Source organism: Typopeltis vanoorti, chromosome 7 (genome assembly GCF_054136105.1).
Source record: "Typopeltis vanoorti isolate ZY-2024b chromosome 7, IOZ_Tvanoo_1.0, whole genome shotgun sequence".
NCBI classification, from domain to species: Eukaryota; Metazoa; Arthropoda; class Arachnida; order Uropygi; family Thelyphonidae; genus Typopeltis; species Typopeltis vanoorti.
In genome coordinates, this window is record NC_143555.1 from 96,620,181 (window position 1) to 96,639,579 (window position 19,399).

Below are 19,399 nucleotides of genomic sequence, written 5' to 3' on the forward strand. Positions count from 1 at the left end.
CTAATGCTTTCTTCTTGTAATGGATATACTTTGTTTTTCTTATTTACTTAATTACTACTAAAAAGGTTTAAATGCACAATTAAAATAAAATACGATTCATTGATAAAATAAAAGGAAGAAAAGTAAGCAAGATGGGGAACCTTACAAGGAACTGTATATTACAGAATAGATTAAATCCTATATTAAGAAGATATCAGGAAGAAACTTGACAATGGTAGCATTCAAGAATGTGTGAGCAGAGTTAACCCAAGTAGGTAGGATCAGAGGGAGACTAAAGGTTAGGTAGAGTGATGCAGTTAAAAGTGCCTTAGAAGACCGAAATATAAAATCTGACAATGCTAGAATGCTGATAGATAATAGACTAATTTGAAGGAAAACTGTTAATAGAAGATTAAGATAATGTAAACTTAGCATGTAGTGCTGTCACAACATTCTGTACATACCTTATTATACTTATCAGGAATGTGATAATGAAGAAGAAATATGGGAATTAAAGCCAGATGGAAATAAATAGTAAATGACTAAAACTAGAAAGGAAACTGATAATAGGAATGTTAAGCATATTGATGGAACCTTTGAGGAGTCAGCAGATGTTATGATGAAGAGGAAATGAGATGTTTTTGGAAATTAGCCACAGAAATATAAATTTCTGTGACTAATTGTACTGGAAATGAATGCAGATGTCTGGAATTACAGCTGAAGCAACTAAGGCTAGTGTATTATGTCTTAAATTGTGCAAGTTCTTCTGACTGGTTTCTCTGTGTTTCAGGATAAAATGCCTGCTTTCTGGGAAGAAAAATCATGCAACCTTCATATGAAGCCAGCTAACTCACCTTCAGTTGAAAAAAAATCCTTATAAAGATTCTTTCTTTCTTTGCATCCTTGGGATTCAAACCCAGGTCTTTCCAGACAAAGGACATTGTTGATATTGATTGTGTTATGGAGGACTGTGTGACCAAAAATAAATCTCACTGATTCAGGTAAAGATCAGATTTGGTAAGTCAGAATGGTTTACATTTAATGATGGAATACTACAAGGATGTGTTCTGTTGCAATTTCTCAAAATGTTATTAAGCCAGAGGACTAATATGGTTCCTGCATAGATCAATTCAGTCCACTATATGTAAATTACATTAATATCATTATGATTTCAGCTGGAAATCATTTTTGTTGCCTAGTGATAAAAAATTATATATGTGTGTGTGTGTATATATGTCTGCAGGGTTAGCCTAGTAGCTGTGCGCTTTGCAACCATATGCCTAGGGAAGGAGTGTCCTAGGTTCAATTCCCGTCGGTGACGTGAGGAACTGAAGGATCTTCCTCAGCCATAGCCAAGTTAGCTGGTCTTGGGCGTGGACAGTAGGGTTTTTTCCCAGTTTATCTCGGGATTTTTCATCCCGCAAAAGCAGGCAAACCAACCTTGAGAATTCAATACTACAGGACATAGGATACATCCGGGCATAGGGCTGACCACCTCATCCTGTGACATGTGAAGATGATTAATAAATCCTTGACACCATAAGGTAAAAGGAAGATGAGATATATATATATAAAATTTTTTGATTTATTATATATACATAATATATGAAATAATATATTTTTGATATATATTATGCACGATGGTGGATAGAACTTTTACCTCGAATATTTCAAGTAATGCTGAGGTAGCACACAGTTTTGTTCATCTACTCTCTCCTTCTGTATATTGATAATATTTTTAGCTTGAAAGCAAACCCGATTCATTTGTTGATAACAGTACATACTTCTCTTTTGTATGTGAAAACTGCTATACTAAACAGAAGCAAAAATTCTAGAGGGAAGTTAATGAATATCTGCTTCTACTACATTCAGATTTGCAAACCAGTCTTTGGAGGGAAGAAGGATTGTTGATAATCTTGTCAGCTTTAATGTTAGACTGAACCTTGTCTTATTTTTTGCAAGAAAGAACCATTTTCTTCTAATCATATTTCTAGAAGGAATATATCATTCCAGAATACTTAGTTTTATTTGACCTCTGAAGAACTTACTATTTACCTTATATAAATCAGAAATCTATCCAATTATAAAACACTATTCCCACATCTGGAGCGGTGTTCTTGTGAGCTACCAAAAATTCTTGGCTGAATGCAGAGTGAGAAATTAGGAGTGACAAATTTAATTATTTGTTTCCCACCGATTCACTCCACTACTGTTCATATGGAAGTTAGTTTCTGTTGTCCATATTTTCCATAGATGTTTTGATAGCTGCTGTTCATCAGAAATGCCACTATTAATTCCAACATGCTTTGCTCTAAATTTAAAGTTATCAACAAAAACTGAATATCATCCATTCATTGTTCAACTCCAAAATCACAGAATAAAATTTTCTTTCTGTCTGTTCATTGCTGTTCTGTCACTGTTTCAAGTGTATTTCCTAAACACACATGAAACATAACTTGTAGACTTCAAATTTTAATATTAACAAGTTTCTATTTATTCTCAACTTTCAGCCTATCCACAGTATCAGTGTACAATAAGTTTAATAGTTTTTTTGTGTTTGGGATCATTATATAAAATAAAATCTAAATATCTTACCTTTCAAATAGTACAGAATTAATTAAAAAAAATAAATAGGAAGCAAAAATAATGAAGCTTTGTTGACCTTTCAAGTGTGTGCAATAAGGTCTTACTGTATGTTTTATATATATCATGGATGCTTTCCAATTAATAAAAATTTATACTTACAAGATGATTCTGGCGTATTATTTTCCACAATTACTGAATCATCTCCTGTGACATCTGATATCTGAGAGTTTGAAACATGGTCTTCATTAACTTCCCTCTGTAAAGTGTCCTATGATAATGATACAATTATTCCTATTAATAATATAGCAGCATATTGTCTATATAAAGATTAGCTTAGTCAAATTTCGCATTAATATTTGTATCTGGCAATGCCACTGACTAGGCTCTTTAATTTAAGTCTCAGCTCTGGTAGAGTTCCAAGGGAGCAGAAAGAGGATAAAATAATTCCCTTACATAAGGACTTCAGTAGCAAATTATAAACCGATCAGTATTTCAGACATGGTGGTAAAAGTACTGCAAAAATTGGTTGAAAAGGGAATTTAAGAATGGGTGGATAAGAATATGATACTGCGTGAGTGGTGACATGGCTTTGTCAAGGGTCAGTCATGCCTTAGTAATTTACTATCTTTTTATAATAGAGTAACAGCAGTGTTGGATAAAGGAAATGGATACACAATGATTCTGCTGGATTTTGCAAAGGCATTTGACAGAATACCACATGGAAACTGTTATGAAAATTAGAACAAATGGGGATGGATATGACACTGGTTAAGTGGATAAGAGAGTGGCTGCTGGACATATATCAAAAAGGTATATGGAAGGGCAGAATCAAAGTGAAATTTGTAGGATCATTTAAGAAAGAGATAGTTAAAAAGAGTGGTCCGAAAATGATTGAAAAATGAAAAGGTATAATTGCACAATATTAAAATAAAGAAAAAATAGTTTTTTAATTCATTTATTAATATTATTTTGTAATTAACAAACATATTTACACATGTTACATATATACATTAAAACAAAAAAAAAGTATATGAAATTCAAAACAAAAAATTTTTATTTTAAATTTATCAATTCATATTATAGTTATATGCAACACTATGTAAATATTCTATTATATTTTCCCTATTGTAATTTATAATTTTTTTCAAAATTCTTTGGTGAGCTTCATCATAGCATCTACATTTGTGCTGATGTTGAACACCTGCTACTGTTCTTTCATAATAAACATCATATGTTTTTTGAATTTTTTTTGTAGTTCATTTATAAAAATCCATAAATTTGAGTGAATTGTGCTGCTGCCAAAGCTCAACTGCAGTTTTCGATAACAGGCTTCCTCAAAATTATTTGTCCTATCGCTTCCATTTGTTCTTTGGCACACAGACCAAATGCTTGAGGGAAAAATCGGTGGAGCCCTGGTTCTATTATTCCTTAGACGACCTATGTATGTATTTGTAAACCATTCTAAAATTGGTTCAAATTCATTGGATAAATGATTCTCAAGTTCAGAAATAGCATAAATAATATCTTGTTCTGTGATCATTTTTGAATTTAAAGTGAATAGCGCATCAGAATTGTATCTGGTTAAAAGTTCGCATGAAGCTAAATGCTTACAAAGATTTTGTACGAGATGAAAAAAGCAACCATTTATGTCAGCGTGCAGAAATACTATACGTAAAGCTTGATGAATGGAAATTTCATAATCAATTTATATTTTCGGGATCACATAATGGCCACATTTCAAGTATCATATAAAATAATTTTGTGTATGTTTCAAGAGTCTTATTAGGTAGTAAACAACATAAAACAGGACCTCCATAATTTCTAGCCAAAATAACAAAAATTTGAACAAAAAGAGGCAGGGAAAGTAAAAATGTGCCATCCACAAATAATTCATTCATGCTTTGGCTCTACATTGCATAACTTTCACAACCAAAAATTAATACTGTCATTATGATATAAACGAAAATATTTATTAACTAGCTGACTCATTTTTTGCATGGGAAATTTCAATATAACTTCTATACAATTTTGTAATTCTACACAAAATTAAACTTAATTATAAGCGACATTTTTCAAATTTTATGTTTATAAAGTTCTTTAAACTCGTTTCTCAAAAAAATATTATTTAAATTTACCAGGTAGTAGATCAATAGAATAGCATTGCATACTTCATCTATTATTTTGTTACCCAAATGTCTGGTGTCCACTTGGCCCATTGCCCAGTTGACTGTTTCCCGTGGAATGTTCCCTATGAAGATAGACTGAGGACGTATGAATTGCAGAAGTTGGCTGATATGAAAAAAATAGAGGATATGATCGAAACATTTAAGTTGCTTAAAAGATTTTATAGGATTCATGAAGGGGTAATGTTTCAGCACTTGGCTGGAGGGGCCAGAACAAGTAGTCATCTCTGGAAGTTAAATAAAAGTGTGGCTAATAGCAGTGTGAGGACCAGATTCTTTGTTTGGAGATCTGTGAATGAGTTACCAGAGTCAGTTGTGAGCACTTTGTCTGTTAATGGATTCAAGGAGAGGTATGATAGATTGTGTAGACAGTTTGGGTTTCCCACGATGTCTTCAGACTTCATGGAAGCTCTGTATAATAATAATATTCTTTACTATGTAATAATGGCATGAATTACATGTATATCATTTAGGCAGGATTACATATATATCATTAGGCAGTAACAAACAAGTCATACTGCTTTGACAGTTTTTTGTGCTTTTGTTTTTCTAGCTGTTGAGAAATCTGTTTTGTCATTCTTTCCATCCTGCACTCCATAGGGAATCAACATAGTACAATCAATCAAATATATCACTGAAGGAAAATTAATGCAAAATTTTTGCACTTTTTTTATCCACTAAATTTAGGGTAAAGATGGGATATGTGGTATAATTTTTTTTTTTTTTTTAAACACTATTTTCAAAATATGTGATATAAATTTTTGTTATATTTTTATTTTGGATTCAAAAAATGAAAAAAAAAAATCACTTTGCACTTCAAAAAAAAAAAAATAATCATTTCTTTCCACAACATTAAAGAGAAACTTTGAGATTTGAGTTATTTCTTGTAATCCTCCCTGACCCCCATGGGTGTTAAATAATTTTCTATTAAACATACCGGCATATTTTTTGCATTGTATCCGATTCTGGCCAACCAAATTTTTTAAGTTATAAAATAAATGTCCATAAACAAATGAATATCAACATTTAAACTCTTATTTGTGATTTTTTAAAAAAAACTGATTAATATTTTTTTATCCTTTGTTTATTATCAGCTTTTAATTTTTAGATTCATTTCCTTTATCTATTATCAGGTCATGTCAAAATCTTTGCCGTTTCATTCTTTTATTAGAACGCACTGTATTTCTTTTTTAGAATGGGATGAACTTCATGGAATAGCTTTGATTAGTTTTTATCACCCCCCCCCCCCCCCACAATGGTGTGCCGAGAGCTTGAGGTGTAGCAGAATGCAGAACTGGACTGGGGTTAGAGTTACAACTGCATTCAACTCAACAACTCTGTTCATTGTTTCTTAGTGTTTGGTTTTATTAATATTTTTAATGCAGACTGGCAAAGTTAATGGATATTTAGCAAACTATATTAACATACAATTACAATTATTAACAGTCTAATCAAAAGCAACATTAGAAGATATAATTTGAGAACAGTTCAGAACATAATAGAAAACAAAAATCTCTGAAAAGGATTCAAACAGGGATTATATGGAAGGAAAAATGGATCATAAAATTGAAAAATAAGCAAGGAATAATACAATACAACAGAGAAGAATGGTCTAAGATATTATTTCATTAATTCAACCTAAATCTGAGTCATTCTCCCTCCCTTTTTAAACAGCATTGTCATTATTCAGCTCAGTCAGATGCTAGCTCGAAGCTCTGTTATTAAAGCAAAATCCATCGTTGAACATTCTACCTTTTGAATTTGCTTATTGTATCACTTCTGAATAGGCTAACCATAAATACTGTTTTGAACAGGACAGTATCATTTTAATAAAAATGTCAATTTTGTCCCGTTTTTAATAAAAACTATAAATATACTTTAATATTGGTCAATCAAATTATTATTCATAACCTATAATCGTATATAAATATCATGGATTCCAGTAATTTGTATAACTATGGGATCGCACTGTTTGATACTAAATATCGATATCTGCAGTAATTTATTGAGAGAAAATAAAAAATGCATGTTGGCAACACTTGCGCGTCTCAGATGCGCCGTCTGTTCTGCTGTAGCATTAGTTTTTATTTTGCCTGTATGCTAACCGGGGGCTTTGTTATTCAATGCTGATGGTTTAAATTTCATATTTTTTTTTAAAGTTTTAAGTCTATCCTTGCAATGTCAAAGAGGCAAAACTGTAGTTTTAATGATCTCCAGAACAAATTCAAAATTAATTAAACTGGACAAGCTGTATAGTGATGGAACAAAAGTGGTATGCCAACACCGTAATGTCCATTTTTCCATTGCTCATGTAGCAGACGTGACATCAACATCGCAAGAAACATAAGGATGCTCAAAAGACTGGCTTCAGTTAAAAACATCGGCTCGTTTACAGTGAGATGTGACAGTGATAAAATTACAGCAAGTGAAACTCTTGTTGCTTATCATAATGTGCACCATGGCCAAAGTTTTTGCGCAAATAACTGCTTGTCGACATTATAAATAAAATTTATGAACCAAAATTTTCTTCAGCATGTATCAAATCAGAAGCATGAATTATCAATGTTTTATCATTCATAATTCCTGTGAAGTAATAGAGGATTTGAATAAAACAAAAAGCATTACAATCAGTTTAGATGCATCAAACAAAAAAGGCATCAAACTTTTTTCAATCGTTGTGTGGTACTTTTTACCAAATTGTGGTGTCCAAGATAAAATTATAGACTTTATTTCCTTACCTGGTGAAACATCCAACATACAGTGTGCTATGTTGAAGGAAGTGACAAATTTGCCTTACAAAACAAAATTGTTGATTTGTGTGGTGCAGATAACATGAACACCAATTTTGGCGGTGGCAAAAAACTTGGCAAAATAATGTGTTTATGTAATAAAACTTTATCGCCTTACTTTTTTCATGAATGCAGAATATTACTTAATATGTGCCCCGTTTTTGCCATCCCAATGTCCCATTTTTTGTCTGAAGGAAAAATGGTCAGCCTACTTCTGAAGGACTGTTAGATTCTGAAATATCTGATGTATTTTATGATAATTTCATATTAACAATAAACCTCCCTATATATATACATATATTATAGCTCTTATAATTCACTTCCTATGCATTATGCAGTTCTTATTATGACAGAAAGGCCTGTGACGCTCAATGACAGTGGTGCTTGCATTCTCTGCACTAGGCCACCCAAAGATAGACTTAAGTTCAAGTAAGGTTACCAACTGGAGGAACTTTTTTCTAAACCTTTCTTCGACCAGTTCCTAAGTTAGTCAATCTCTGGCGTAGACAAGCTCTCCTGGAAATGCAGGTTTTTCATCCTATAAACTCAAGAAAATCGTCCATAGAACCCACATTATTTCAGATGTAACATATCCTGTTAGGGGTTAGGTACCAAGAGATGGCAGCACTTGTTTGCCCGTCTCTTCATTAGTTGCTGCTTATAATTAGTGATCGTCATGAGCCAGCTATCTCTGATTGGCTACTGGTGGAGACTGAACTGCCCACTCAGTCTCCAAAGGCAAGACAAGGTTAAAAAGATCTCGCCTACTCCCCATAAGGGAATAAAAGGCATTAGCTGATTATTATTTTTATTATGCTAGAATGCTGGAATTTATAAAATTTAAAAAAAAAACTGAATTTATGTAATATTAGAAGAAAAAAATACTTTTTTTTTATAACAAATATTTCTGATTTCTCTAACTACTGTATATTTAGTTGTGTGTGTGTAATTAACAGTGACTCCATTCCCTTTTAAAAGGTACCACTAAAGCTACAGGACTAGCACATCCAATGATGGATGATGCAGCAAAAAAGTTAGGACTCTTCCTTGGAACAGTTTTATGTATGTAAAACTGTCCCAATGATTTTCACTGAATACACAGAACGAATGAAGTACTAAACTCAGTACTGCCTCAATGAAAGCAGGGTCTTAGTCTATTACAAAGAAGGGAATGAATAGTTATAAAGGAATCACTCTGTTTTTAACAACACTGAAAGTATAAAACAGAATGTTTCTTTTTTTTTTTTTTTTTTTTTTTCAAATAAAGTTGAAGCTTATATGATCCCACTACTGAGAACAAATCAGTCTGTTACCTTCGTTCTAACATAGGTTGACAGCAGGAATTTTCCCCTTAGTCCTTACTAGTAGTTGATTTTATCTCTACTGATAATTTAGATTTACAGGTATACAACAGAATGCTGCCATCTCACATTCCTAAGTCTGGTCTGAAAAATGTGATTTCTGTTGTCATTTTTTCTGAGTTGTAGATCCATCAGAAGGAGGTGGGGGAAGGCTTAGGAAGAAGTTCCTCTAGTTAGTCTGGAACTGAATCCATAACAGCCTTTCTTCTGCTAATCTAGCATTATGGAAGTTACTACCAAGCTATACAGGCATCCAGAACAAACTTTTGTTTGCTTATGCTAGAGCAAAATATGGATGAAAACAAGAATTTGATTTATGTGTATGGCATCCAGAGAAAAATGCAAAGGTCTGGACTCCAACCAACCTTACTTATATGTAATAAGAAATCATATTTTGTTTTCATCCATATTTTGCTCTAGCAAATGTTTTGTGTGTAGATGCCTGTATAGCTTTGTAGTAACTTTCATAATGCTAATCAGCAGAAGAAAGGCTGTTATAGATTTGGTTCTAGGCAATCCAGGCAAGTAGCCCACCCCCCTGCAAATCAGAAAAAATGACAATAGAAACTCACATTTTTGTTTTGTGATGCATCAGTTTTAACTGTGTTTCTTTATCAAAATGCATAACATCATCGATGTGTATTAACTCCAGGCTTGGATAATGTGCTGCTCTGCTAACTTCATGAAATGAGTACTTAGCAAGATGGTATATGCAAAGAGCAATGTGTGTTTCAAGTGAAAAGGTTTCACCAAGTCTGTAACTGATATTTCACACCTGTTTTTTTTTTTTTTAATTATATAACATAAAAATATACTGTAGCAGCTTAAGGAGAAAAAAAAATTACCTCTGCAAATGAACTCAGTTTAGTTGGAATTTCATCCACTGACCTTTCATGAGTTGAAACAGATAAACTACAAGCACCAGAAACCTAAATATTGATAAACAAGTATAAAATATCCAATTAATGAATGAATGATTAATTACAAAATTAACAAATGAAAACTTTACAGTGGATCTAAGTCTCTGTGTCTTTGGTGCTAACACTTTGGTATATTATTATTATCCTAAGACACCATGAAGTCAAAGACTCATCTAGGAGGTCCCTTTGTCATACACACACACACATATACATCTCATCATACCTTGCCTTAAACACATTCAAATTCCATGCAGACACCACACTTACAGGCAATGCGTTCTAATCATTCACAACTCTCCATGCAAAAAACCTACTTCTCATTCCCTTGGTCAACACCCTAATACAGCTTCCAGGAATGACTTCTTGTTCTTCTCAGATCTCCCATCATTTTATGAAAAACCTCTTCAATGTTATCCTATAGCAACCATTTACCAACTCGTACATCTTTATCATATCACCCCTCGTTCTCCTATCCATTAGACTCTATAAATTGCATCTTCTCAACCTTTCTTCATATTCAACACTCCGGAGATCAAAAACTACCTTTGTCAATCACCTCTGGACCCTTTCCAACATCTTTTCATCCTTTAGAAAACCAGGTGACCAAATCTGTGCAGAGTACTTCATATATGACCTAATCAAGGTCTTATATAATGGAACAAGAATCCCCTTACTTATAGAAGTCAGTGACTGCATCACTGTGATTTCTCCATCACCCCAAGATCCCTATTTCCTCCAACAATACATCGCCACCAAGCGTAAATTATACATCTCATCTTTGTTTCCCATTTAAAACCTTATATTTTGCAACTGAACTGGCATCTCCACTCTCATGTCCATTCACTCAATCTATTCAAGTCTTCTTGTAAGGCCACAACATCTGCTCTACTCCTCATAGTTCATCCTAACTTTGCATCACTTGCAAACAACTGAATATTCCTATCCAAATCTTCCCTAATATCATTAACATACAGGTTAAACAGCAATGGTCCTACCCCCCCCCCCCCCCCCCCCCCGAGGCACACCACTAGTGACTTTCCTCCTCTGAGAGATTGCTTCCCCCTACACACAACTTGCTGATACCTATCAGACAGACAATCTCCAATGCAATGCACTGGTTTTATCATGGAAGAGATCAGAGCCTCACCACGTATTTATCCATTGTCAACCATGAAATGCTTCTGACAGATATGATAATTCCTGTAGGATATCAATCATTAATGCTAGATCTTTTAAAAATTCTAAATTGAGAAGTCTGTTTAAAAAGTCCTTATATTTATTGTTCGATGAAAAATTGTTGCAAAAAGCTGGGTAATTTCTCCACAAAGCAAGAGCCATTCGTAAACTGGTCCAAACACACGGCCGATCTTTAAAATTTTGATACCAAGGTCTTTTGCAATCGTATTTAATTCTCGTTGAATTTTTGGTGATTGATGATAAAAAGCATATAATTTATCCATAAATATTTCAAAATGATTTATTTCTTTAATGTTTTTTATTGAGTCGTCTAATGCTAAGTGTACACAATGGACGCAATGCCAAATCACAACGTTGGGAAATTTTTGTAAAAGTTTGATTGCAACACCTGATTTGTTTCCTAACATTATACTAGCTCCATCAGAACAAAATGCAATGAAATGATTTTTTATATAGTTAGCAGAAAATCCATATGAATTTAAAGCAGCAATTATAGTAGCATATATACATTCCACGGTGGTATTTTCTAGTTCTACAAGATTATTAAACAAGAAGAACAAGGGACTCGCAAATTTGAGAAAAATTTAACAAAGGGCTCACGCGAACCCCTTATAGCTCACCACTGGTTGAGAACCCTGCAACCATCAGCTCTTATAGCTACAGGGAAGAACAGCTTGAAACTGGGAATTGTAAGACAAGAACTACTAAGGTAGTGTATGAAGATAATATCCCAAACCCTCCAGGCAGGATATTCTCAGATGTCCCTTGTCTGGAAACCAGGAGCAATCTCTTGAAAATAGTAACATGGAACGTCAGAACACTTTAGGATGCAGACAAATCAGATAACCTACTCCAAGAATTAGAAGTGATGAAGGCCGATATTGCAGGTATCAGTGAAGTGAGGTGGACAGATACAGGCATAATAAGAAGAAAAAATCACACTATAATCTACTCTGGCAGTGACTTACACCTTAATGGAGTAGCGCTTGTCCTAAGTAATAGAATTGCAAAATCTCTACAGGGATATTGGCCCATAAATCACAGAATCATAACAGCCAAAATAACTGCACAACCTTCAACCTGTACATTATCCAAGCATATATGCCAACCCAAGATCACCCAGATGAAGAGCTGGAACAATTTCATGAAGACATCCAAACTACAATCTCCAGTGCTAAGTCAGATGATGTTATTATAATGATGGGTGACCTAAATGTAAAAGTGGGCTCAGAAAAAATCTCATTTTGCATGGAAAACCAAAGGGCTTGGAATCAGAAATGAAAGAGGTGAAAGATTAATTCAATTCTGTGAAACCAATGGCCTAATAACTGCCAACACACTGTTTACCAAATTGACTATATAATAATAAGCAAAAGATTCCGAAATGCAATAACACAAACAAAAACATATCCTGGAGCAGACATAGGATTGGACCACAACCCAGTGATTGCAAAAATCAAAATAAAACTTAAGATACCAAGCCAATCATTCATAAGAGAAACTTATAATTCAGACTCACTTAACAACCAAGAAGTTAAAGACTGCTTTATAAAAGAATTCACAAAATCCCTTAACAAGTCTGACACCACAACTCACACAGAAAATAAAACACCAACTGATGAAATTAACATGAACTGGCAAACATTCAAGAATAGCATCAATGAAGCAGCCAAAAATACACTCCCAGAATTAAAAAGGAAAAGGAATAAACCTTGGATGAATGAAAAAATACTGACATTGATGGAACAAAGAAAAAAGTTAAAGAACAAACCTGAATATAAAAGCATGAATAAAGAAATAAAAAAAGAATACAGGAAAGCCAAAAAGGAATGGATTAAATATAAATGTATAGATATAGAAAACCTTGACAGAAAACACAGAAGCAGAAAAATGCATGAAAGGATCATAGAAATGACAAGCAGGACAAATACAGCAAACCATGCAAGTGTCATTAGAGACTCAAGAGACCATATTCTAATGGATAAAAAAGAAATCATGGAAAGATGGATTGAATACACAAGGAAATTATATGAACAACAAAGAAATGATATTCCTGAACAGACTGATTTAGAAGGACCATCCATTTTACTCTGTGAAGTTGAAAATGCCATCAGAAAACTAAAACCACATAAAGCTGCAGGAATAGATAACATCTTGGCAGAATGGTTGAGGGCTCGATGAAGGAGGACTGAAATTTCTAACAAAATTATGCAATAAAATATACAAGACTGTATTTCTACCCAAAGATATTAATCACTGAATTTTCGTTCCAATTCCCCCCCCCCAAAAAAAGCTACAAGATGTGAAGAGTTCAGGACAATCAGCCTCATCAGTCAAGTATCAAAAGTCCTCCTATATGTCATTCTTGAAAGAAATAAAAGAAAAATAAACATAGAAATAAATGATACACAAAGTGGCTTCAAGGAAAATGTAGGTACAAGAGAAGGTATTTTCAACGTCAGAACCATCATAGAAAGATATCTAGAAAAACAAAAAGATGTGTACCTCTGCTTCATAGATTACAAAAAGGCATTCGACAATGTCCAACATGAACAATTAATTGAAATCCTTTCAAAAATAGGCATGGATGGAAAAGATATTAGGCTATTAACTAATCTTTACTTGGGAACAGACTGCATCTTTGAGAATAAATAGAGAGACCTCAGAAGAATTCCCAGTTCAGAAAGGTGTGAGACAAGACTGTGTTTTTTCTCCGATTCTCTTTAACCTGTACACAGAAGAAATATTTAATAAAATTAGTAACCTCAAAGGAATCACTGTAGGGGGCAGAAATATTAATAACCTAAGATATGCAGATGACACGGGTTCTTCTAGCTGAAAACAAATATGACCTCAAAACTCTTATAGATGAAACCCTCAAGTATAGCGAACAGTATGGCCTCAGTTTCAACTTTACAAAGACAAAATTCATGATAATTTCAAGAGAAAATACCAAGAATATGCATCAATATAAAAGGAAATAAATTAGAACAGGTGCAAAAATACATATACCCCGGACACTTGATCACAGAGAATGGCAGGACAGAAGATGAAATTAGAAAAAGGATTGAAATTGCAAGGTCAACTTTCAACAGTATGAAAAATCTACTAACATCTAGAGAATTAAATCTGAAAACAAGACTAAGAATCTCCAAATGCTACATATCGTCTACATTATTATATGGAGTAGAGACATGGATACTCTCCAATCTGAGTGTGAAAAAACTGGAGACCTTTGAAATGTGGATGCTGCGAAGAATTATGAGAATATCATGGAAAGACAAAAAGACAAATGAAGAGGTACTAGAGATGGCAGGCGTAAACAGGAGCCTGATGAAAGAAATTAAAAAGAGAAAAGTCAGATATTTTGGACATATTCTGAGACATAACTGCCTACAAAGGACACTTCTTGAAGGAACTGTTGAGGAAAAGAGAAAGACAAAGACTGGAGTGGATGAAAAATATAGAAGACTGGATCTATCTCTCATATGAGGAATGCAGCAGAGAGGTGCAGAATAGGACATGGTGGAGACACATGGTAGTCATATCCAACCCCCATCTGCTCTACTTTAGCTATCAACTTATTATGCAGTAATCTATCAAAAGCCATTGCAAAATCTTAGTATACTACTGTGTATTCATCTTTGTCCAATGAAGCTGTCACATTATTGTAATAAGTAAATAGATTACTAAAATATGACCTTCCTTTAGCAAATCCATGCCGTCCATCAAAGATAATACCACTGTTTTCAACACAATCTGGTTGGATCCTGGTTCTCTCCAACACTTTAACCACAACACCTGATACACAGATTGGTCTATAATTTGATGCTTGAGTTCTGTCATCTCCCTTATGAATCGGCACAATCTTGCCTTCCTTTCTTCCACTCCTTTGGAACTTGACCCAATGTAAGACTCATATTAAACAAATATGTCAAGGCAAATGTCAACTCCCTGGCACATTCCTTCAAAATACATGGTAATATATCATCGTCCCACAGCCTTATTAACATCAAGTTTGCTCAATTCCCTATTTATCTCTTTCTCCTTTACAGTCAGTCTATCCTCCTCATCATAATCTATTGCTCTCAAACTCTCCATGATATCACATTTACAAAAATGAAAGACCTTTACAAACTGCTCATTAAATATCTCAACTATATCCTCTGCAGCAGTTGTTCTTATACCATTTTCTCTTGTCATTCTTCCATAATCATTTTTTTTTTTTTTTTTTTTTTTTTTTTTTTTTTTTTTTTTTTTGCAGCTACATGTCAAAAGAACTACCTAGGATTTTTTTGGGCTAACTGCTGCTCATACTTCACTTTTGATATCCTTACCAACTGAGCCACCCTCCTTGCCCGTTCTTTGTAATTGTCATGAAGATCATTACCACCCCTCTTTTGTTACCTCCATAATGCTTTTTTCCTCTACCATATGCTTAATTTCTTTATTCATCCATTTCACACTTACCTTATTTAACCTTTTGATTCTTGTAATGCATTTAGATATTGTTTCTACTAGAATACCAACATTAATCTCCTTTCCACCCAACTCCTCATTCCATGTTACAGCTGCAAGATGTCTCCTGAGCTTCTCATAACCATCAGCCTTGTAGTTCCACACATACCCTTCCCTCACAAAAGTCCTTGCATGTTTGGCAACCACCTAGGTAAACACTTCATGGTCACTTACTCACCAACTGGAGGGATATTTGACACCGCATTTATAATAATATCCTCTGATGAGATGATCAAATCCAAGACCCTCAAATCCTCATGCTCTTGTTACATACTGCTTGAAGTAGTTGTTCCTCAAAAACTTTTTTTTTTTTAACTTCTGATTGCTATCCCAATCATCCCAATTCCCCTGTTCACCCTGAGTCTCCCTGTTCATCTTGCACACTTGTTCTCTCATTCTCTACACTTATATTACCTACTTGGGAATTGAACTGTATAAAAGTGATGGACTGCATTTGAATGATTTTGGTGTGAGTCATTTGGAGAGACTGCTGCTGCTGGAAGGAAGGGTAATGAGTGCAGAGAATGAATCTGATCAAGTAATAAGTGAATTGTATAAGAGTTCCCAAGATCCCTTCATTCATAATGATGAAGGGATCATTTCAACATTGCAATTGTCCTCTGAGTTGTATTTGCAATTTTTGTTATGTGACTTCTGAACTTCAACTTTCTATAACCTTACAGTTACTAACATTCAAATGACAGCCATTATCATTTAGGTACACTTCCAGCCTATTCAAACCACCTTATAAATGCTGTATACCAGTAGCATCTCTGATTGCCCTATCATCCTCAGCAAACAACTGATATCAGCCCCTTTTCAATATCATTAATGTATAGATTTCACCCCCCCCCTCCCCAATATACCACTTTCTGATACCTGTCTGTCAACAACAACTTATCCAAGCCAATAATTTATATTCTAATCCCATATTCTCTAGTCTATGCAACAACCTTTCATGTGTTAACCTATCAAATGCCTTAGCAAAGTCCAACGGTATCACAGTGTATCCATTTCCTTTATCCAACTCAGCCATAACATTATTATAAAATATGAGCAATCTGCTCAGACATGACCTGTATTTAGTAAACCTATATTGTTGCTTGCAAAGTGTATTTTGTTTGGCCAATCATTTCTGTATGCAAGTTCTTACCAACTTCTCTAAAATCTTTACAGTAACTCCAGAGATACTGATTGGTCAATAGCTACATCAATCTTTGCACCACTCTTGTGAAATGGGATTATGATATGTTCTTTCATTACTGTGGGAACTTTCCTGAACTATGACCCAAATTATACAAACATGTCAAGGACCTAGCCAGTTCAGATGTTCATTCCTTTAGCACATGTGCTGATATCTCACCTGTCCAGTTGCTAAATTCTTATCTAGGTTATGCAACAGCTCTAGAGCTCTTCATGCATCTCTATCTCTTCATTCAATGCGGTGGTAGCACTGTGTGCTATGTTACATATACCAGGTTGATAGATCTTGGTAAAGTGAGTACTCATTATTTGAATGCTCATTTGCTTCTGATACTAGAGTTTACTGTTATCACATTGTTCAACTAATGCCGTGATTTTCAACTAACAGCTCCAGAGCTCAGTGCTGTCATCCTACACTCTTCTTCCTATATGGCAATTTGCTCTCACATCAAACACCCAATTCATAGTTTTGCTGATGAAAGTACTCTGCACTTTTTTTTTTCAATTTCAAAACCACATCTAGGCAAATTCATGCTTCAAGATCTTTAACCAGTGCTTTATACACACTGATCTTATCATTCTCAAGTGGGGTGAGGACAACCAGGTGAAGTTTATCTCCGAAACAGAGTTCTGTCTCATTTCCATCAGGAAAGACCATACCTGTCTCTCTCACTTTTGACAACATTGTTCTCATCAATCAGGAGCCGTTTTCTCTTTTTGGGTTAACTGTCATATCTAATCTATCCTGGCATAAGCAATATCAGGTCTATTCCAAATAGTACTTCTCTCTTGCTCAACTACACAATGAAAAATTCCTTTCTTCCTTCTAATCACACTGCTCACAACAGCACTGGGAGCTGATTTTTAAAATTACCTCAAGGTCACCGTGATGCTTTATAAAACTCAAATCCACTCAACATGAGAATACTACTCCTACATTTGGGATGGTGCATCTAAGATCTCCTTCAGAATGCTCAGCTGTATTTATTCATAAGCAAGCAATTGAATTAAGCAAAGTGAATTGATGACCGTTACCTCACTGACATTATCCAGTTGCTTTCTCATGGATGCTCTGTTGCTTCCTGAGTATTTCTATGGATGCTGTTCCACTGAACTAACCATTACCACCTCTCCACTTTCCTCTAATTATATATGAACAGGAGCAGCTGCTGGTCAACATCCATATACAGTTCAACTGCAAACTCATCGAACCAACTTGTCATCCTCTGCCTTTATTCCCTAGAGGTCTGCACTTTGGAATAGTCCTCCCCCCATAATGTTTTACCCAAACAATTAAACCTTCAAGCATAAAAAACACAATGACAAATTCTTTTCTTCCTTCTAATCACCTGCCCACAACAGCACTGGAAGCTGAATTTTAAAATCAGCTCAAGGTCACCCTGAGAGACATCTGTTACAGGAGAAAGATAAATTCAGTATACTGTTATAAGAGTTCTAGCTGTGAGCCAGATGTTAATGCCTCAATGCTGGTATTAAGTGAGACCTACAGGAAGAGGATATGGTTGTCCACTAGGATGGCAACTTCTCCGTGGGCAGGCCCATCCCCTGTCCTGTGCTCATGAATGATAGTTACATTCTTACACTAATACTATCATACATGATAGTATTAGTGGATCATCACTGGGCTTCAAGTATGTTTCCTGCAGGCAGAAGCATACTGGCATATATTTCTGCAAGAGAGTCTTGATGACGATGTTTTGTCCCCACAACAATTCCATTGTAGGAATGTTTTCATTATTTCTTGGTGGTATCACCTGGCTTCCTATGTTGAGAGGTTTGCTTTCATTATTGGATTTTTTCTTTTTCAAAAATTATGGACAGCCAGTGTTCATTCCTTCATCAAGAAAACTATCCAGGATATCATCAAATTCAATTGCCTCTGGGGTAGCAGATATATTAATTGTTTTATATTTCTGTGATGGAGTGGTGGTATCCATGCTGTCTGTTAACGGGCTATCTATTAAAGGGTCTAGAAGCATATCTTTAATCCTCTGTGGTGCATGTTCCATTATTTTTTAATAAGAAGATTTTCATGTAGTCAGACAATTTTTGGCATGTCCTCAGAAGCAAGTCCATATAGATTTTCCTCTGATTCATTCTTTGATTCAACATACCATTCAGGGATGTTGTAATCATAAGAAAGTGGGATTAACATATGTGTCAATGTCCCTATGGACACTTTATTTGCAGTTGCCTTTTCAGCATAGGAGGGTTTAGCAGATGTTGTTACTACTTTTGTGGTATACTGCCTTTTCACCACCTGATAAGTAATGCATTGCATTGCTCTGTTTTTATTTTTTGAATCTCTTTTTCTTATTTCGGTCTTTGGCATGCTTAAGGTTTGGTGGTGCACCTCAAAGTTAGAGCATTTCAGTGTTTTGCACTTAGTCTTTATTTTCACAATCTTTTTACTGCCACATTCAGGCACAGATGGCAGAGCCACAACCAGTTTCAGAATTATCATAATTCTGACATTTAAAGCAGCACAAAGGGTTTGGGATATAGAGCTTTACTGGTGGGATAACCTGCTTGACAGATGTTGCTGGTTTTGGAACATTATGTTCACCTTTAGTAAGCATAATGTTCCTGGTGGGAGCCAGATACCCATACCTACATATGAGGATTTTTCTTATGGCTGTCGC

General features: G+C 34.6%; 1 protein-coding gene across 5 annotated transcripts in view; it reads right to left on the bottom strand.

Annotated features, from left to right (window-relative positions):
- The window catches only part of LOC150104886 (uncharacterized), a 695,785-nt gene that overhangs the window by 19,737 nt on the left and 656,649 nt on the right, over window positions 1–19,399 (bottom strand). For 4 of the 5 annotated variants that reach the window (XM_090395398.1, XM_090395397.1, XM_090395399.1 and 1 more), the window contains exons 33-34: window positions 9,744–9,827; window positions 2,725–2,833 (exon numbers count right to left, since the gene is read on the bottom strand). In XM_090395398.1, coding sequence (XP_090251524.1) covers window positions 2,725–2,833; window positions 9,744–9,827 — 193 coding nt within the window. The remainder of the gene's footprint in view (window positions 1–2,724; window positions 2,834–9,743; window positions 9,828–19,399) is intronic. The other variant, XM_090395401.1, reaches the window with a different exon arrangement.